This window comes from Cupressus sempervirens, chromosome 10 (genome assembly GCF_028749045.1).
Source record: "Cupressus sempervirens isolate cs-2001-9-10 chromosome 10, ASM2874904v1, whole genome shotgun sequence".
Lineage (NCBI taxonomy): Eukaryota > Viridiplantae > Streptophyta > Pinopsida > Cupressales > Cupressaceae > Cupressus > Cupressus sempervirens.
Genome location: NC_143127.1, coordinates 611349000 through 611352173, shown reverse-complemented (window position 1 = coordinate 611352173; position 3174 = coordinate 611349000). Strand labels below are relative to the sequence as shown.

Below are 3174 nucleotides of genomic sequence, written 5' to 3'. Positions count from 1 at the left end.
TTTATCCCCTCACACAAGTAAACAATCTATTAAAATATCCTAGATTTGTAATTATAAAGCTTTGCTTCAAACAAAATGCCACAATCAAATTGTGAACTAGAGAATAGTGCAAGGCCACACAAGCAATTACTTCCCACAAATACTATGATAAGAAAAGATAATGCTCACACACTACTTGAGATCTGAAATAGAACAAGCTTTAGCAATACATTGCAATATATATATGGATCTTTTGGCACTGTTACTGAAATTATTTACCTTCTAGGTAAGAACATAAGTTTGTTTCAATATACAAATCTTCAAAAGGAATTTCATATCAGAAAATAAAAGTAACAAAAAATAAATTAAATTGCAGTGCACTAGGAATAATATAGCACATAATGAGTACTAAACCTCAATTGAACAAAAGACTACACAATGGCTTCGATAAAACTGATGCTACACCTAAACCATCACTTGTAGCAAGCTACTTGAAGATATGTAGTACAAACCATCCTAGAGAACAATCTCTAATTTTTAAAAACTTTCACTTTTATTGGGTGAAGCTTTACTTTTTGCCTTGGCAAAGTCAACTAGGTCTTCAAACAACTTATCTTCAGGTTTAACTTGTTTGCTGGAAGTTAAAGATTGTTGTGGATATGCATCATTGTGAGTTCCATCATGAATGGAGATGTTTTGTGTCCTTGATATCAACTCATCATGTGTTTATTCATTGTAACCATGTGTAGACTGGCCAGAATCCAAAGCTTGTTGCTGCTGAAAAAACTGTTGTCTCTGATTGTACTTTTCTGGAGGAGGGGGAATAACTATTATAACATTGCTATCATATATGGGAGGTCCTTGCAGATTATCTACACCTTGTGATGTATTTTGTGATTGCTCCACTTCCCAAGGAGTGAGAGGAAGGTTTTTAGAAGTCTTTTGTGTTGATGTCTTTAAATTCTGTGATTGTGGCCCATATAACAGAACCGATTGTTATGGACTAGGAGACTGCCTTGCTGGATTTGACCATTGCAAACTCTGGCTAGATTTGTCAAATTATGACTCTGGGCCATGGTGTGGAAACTTTTGGTATTCATTCTATTGTGTTGATGACATCCCTAAAGAGTAACCTCCATTTCAATATGGAGAATTTGATTGTGAATTCAAAGGATATGGAAAATTTTGCTGAGAAAGAGATACTGGTGGTGAATGTGTGTATTTCTCATTGACTGTGCTAGCTATTGGTGGAGTTGCAACAGCTGGTGACTTTAAGCATCACACTAAGGAAATCCATTGTCTGCTTAGTTTTATGGCCGTGAGTATCAATATTTTAAAGTCTTGGTGGTGGGGGTTATCAATGGGAGTTGACCTGTTCATTGATTCTTTTCAATGTTATCAACTCTCTGATGAGCTTGTGCACTGGATCTTGACCTAAAATGCATAAAATACTATTATTTCTCTTTTTATTTTTCTCTATAGAAGCATGTCAAATCATAGTACAAAAGAAAAGTTTGCCACACATTTGAACTATAAATACAAAAGAAAGATGTTGGAAATTATTGACTATGGGGGTGATAAATTTAGAATTTTAAACACTAGAAGATATTTAGATACCTTGTGTTGGCGATACTTCTCCCTGACTGCAATCAATGCACACCCTTTTCTATTTAGTTGTAAATTATGCAATGCATGAATACAATCCTTCATCTCTGATACTTTATAGCCTGTGTAATGTTCTAGCATAGGATTTTGAAGATCGAGGACAATAAAATCCTGTTCAAATTTTAGTACAGACAAGACCAAACAAAAAAATGACTCGATGGAATTTACATTACCCAGGGACAGGTTCCAAGATCAAGAGTCATCCTTACCACAAATACAGCTGATGTAGCTATCATTGATGGAACATAATAGAGAAATTCATACTCAACAAGGGTGAGTTTAGCAAGATAATTGCCCATGAATTCCAAATGTAGAGATGGAACCTGAATGAAAAAAATAATGAAGGTAAGAATAAAATAGTTTTATATATTAAATAATTTTATCTCCCACATTACCTGAGAAAGCTCTTAGTTATTGGTGTTGTCAGATCATATCGCAAGTGAGTTAGGACATCAATCTCCATTTCTAACACCTATTAGATTAAGATAAGGATAATTCTCATTTTAAGAATAGTGTCCAAGAGAGATGTGACAAATCATCTTGCAATACAAAAGGAAAATTGTACCTCCTCCTTTGTGTAAGTATTATCTGTAATGTAACAAAATTATTCCACATGTGGAGCACAAATTTCTTCGTACTTCCTGAAAGTGACATCAAAGCAGTAGTTAAAAATTAACCAAAGAAAAGAAAAGAAAAGAAAATGTTACAATAGGCAAGAAGTACACATGAGGCAACAAGCATGCAAGTAAAGTGTATCTGGCACAAGCTTGTACTCCTCAGAAACCTGTTACAACAATCTAATTTTGAATTGATTATACAAAATTAATTGCACAACTACAATAGGACAAAATAAATATATAGATAGCATGAAGAAATGCAATAAGCAACAAACCTCAACAAGCCAATCAACAAGTATGCCCCTCATATTTGCATTGATCTCCTGTTGAATTGTTTTAATGTAACAAGGTAATGCTCACTATTTTAGCTGAAAAGTAATTGATGACTATAAGTATTAATCAAAAGAAGCTTCAAGAAAATGTCATAAATTTAGTCTAGCTTGCTACATGAAAACCGGTAACTTTTTTGCTTTGAGTACCTATATTACTTCATTTAAGCTTAGAACATTAACAAAAATATGTAATTTTTAGTGAAGATATTTATCAACTAAATCTATATCTAGCACACCACATAAAAATAAAGTAATTCATAGCTTCCTCTGTAGAACATTGCAGATTCATCCAAGGATCTATAGTTATATGCCTAGAACATTGTAGATCCATCCAAGGAGCTAATCAAGAGTAACTCCATTTCTAGATAACAACTTGACTATTAATTTCCAATCTAAGTTGCACGTTATTTCAGAAGAGAGTAAAACTAAATTACTTGATTAGGTAGTTGTAAGTAACTGGTATAACAATGCCTTACAGATTTTATGTAACTGTTTTGTAATTTCACTGTTGGCTAGTTAAAATCTTGTCTTTTGTGGGATGAAACTTGCTATTTAAGGTGGTCAATAGTGACTTCACTGAT

At 33.3% G+C, this 3174-nt stretch overlaps 1 protein-coding gene across 1 annotated transcript; it reads right to left on the bottom strand.

The window, feature by feature from the left end:
• Window positions 1–705: 705 nt before the first annotated feature.
• On the bottom strand, window positions 706–2569 carry LOC149535330 (cyclin-A3-1-like). Its single transcript, XM_089806127.1, has 6 exons — window positions 2537–2569; window positions 2368–2428; window positions 2210–2232; window positions 1854–1967; window positions 1597–1755; window positions 706–942 (listed from the first exon to the last, which is right to left on the bottom strand). Exons 1-6 carry the CDS (start codon window positions 2567–2569, stop codon window positions 706–708), a joined length of 627 nt encoding a protein of 208 aa, XP_089662253.1.
• Between the last annotated feature and the right edge of the window lie 605 nt (window positions 2570–3174).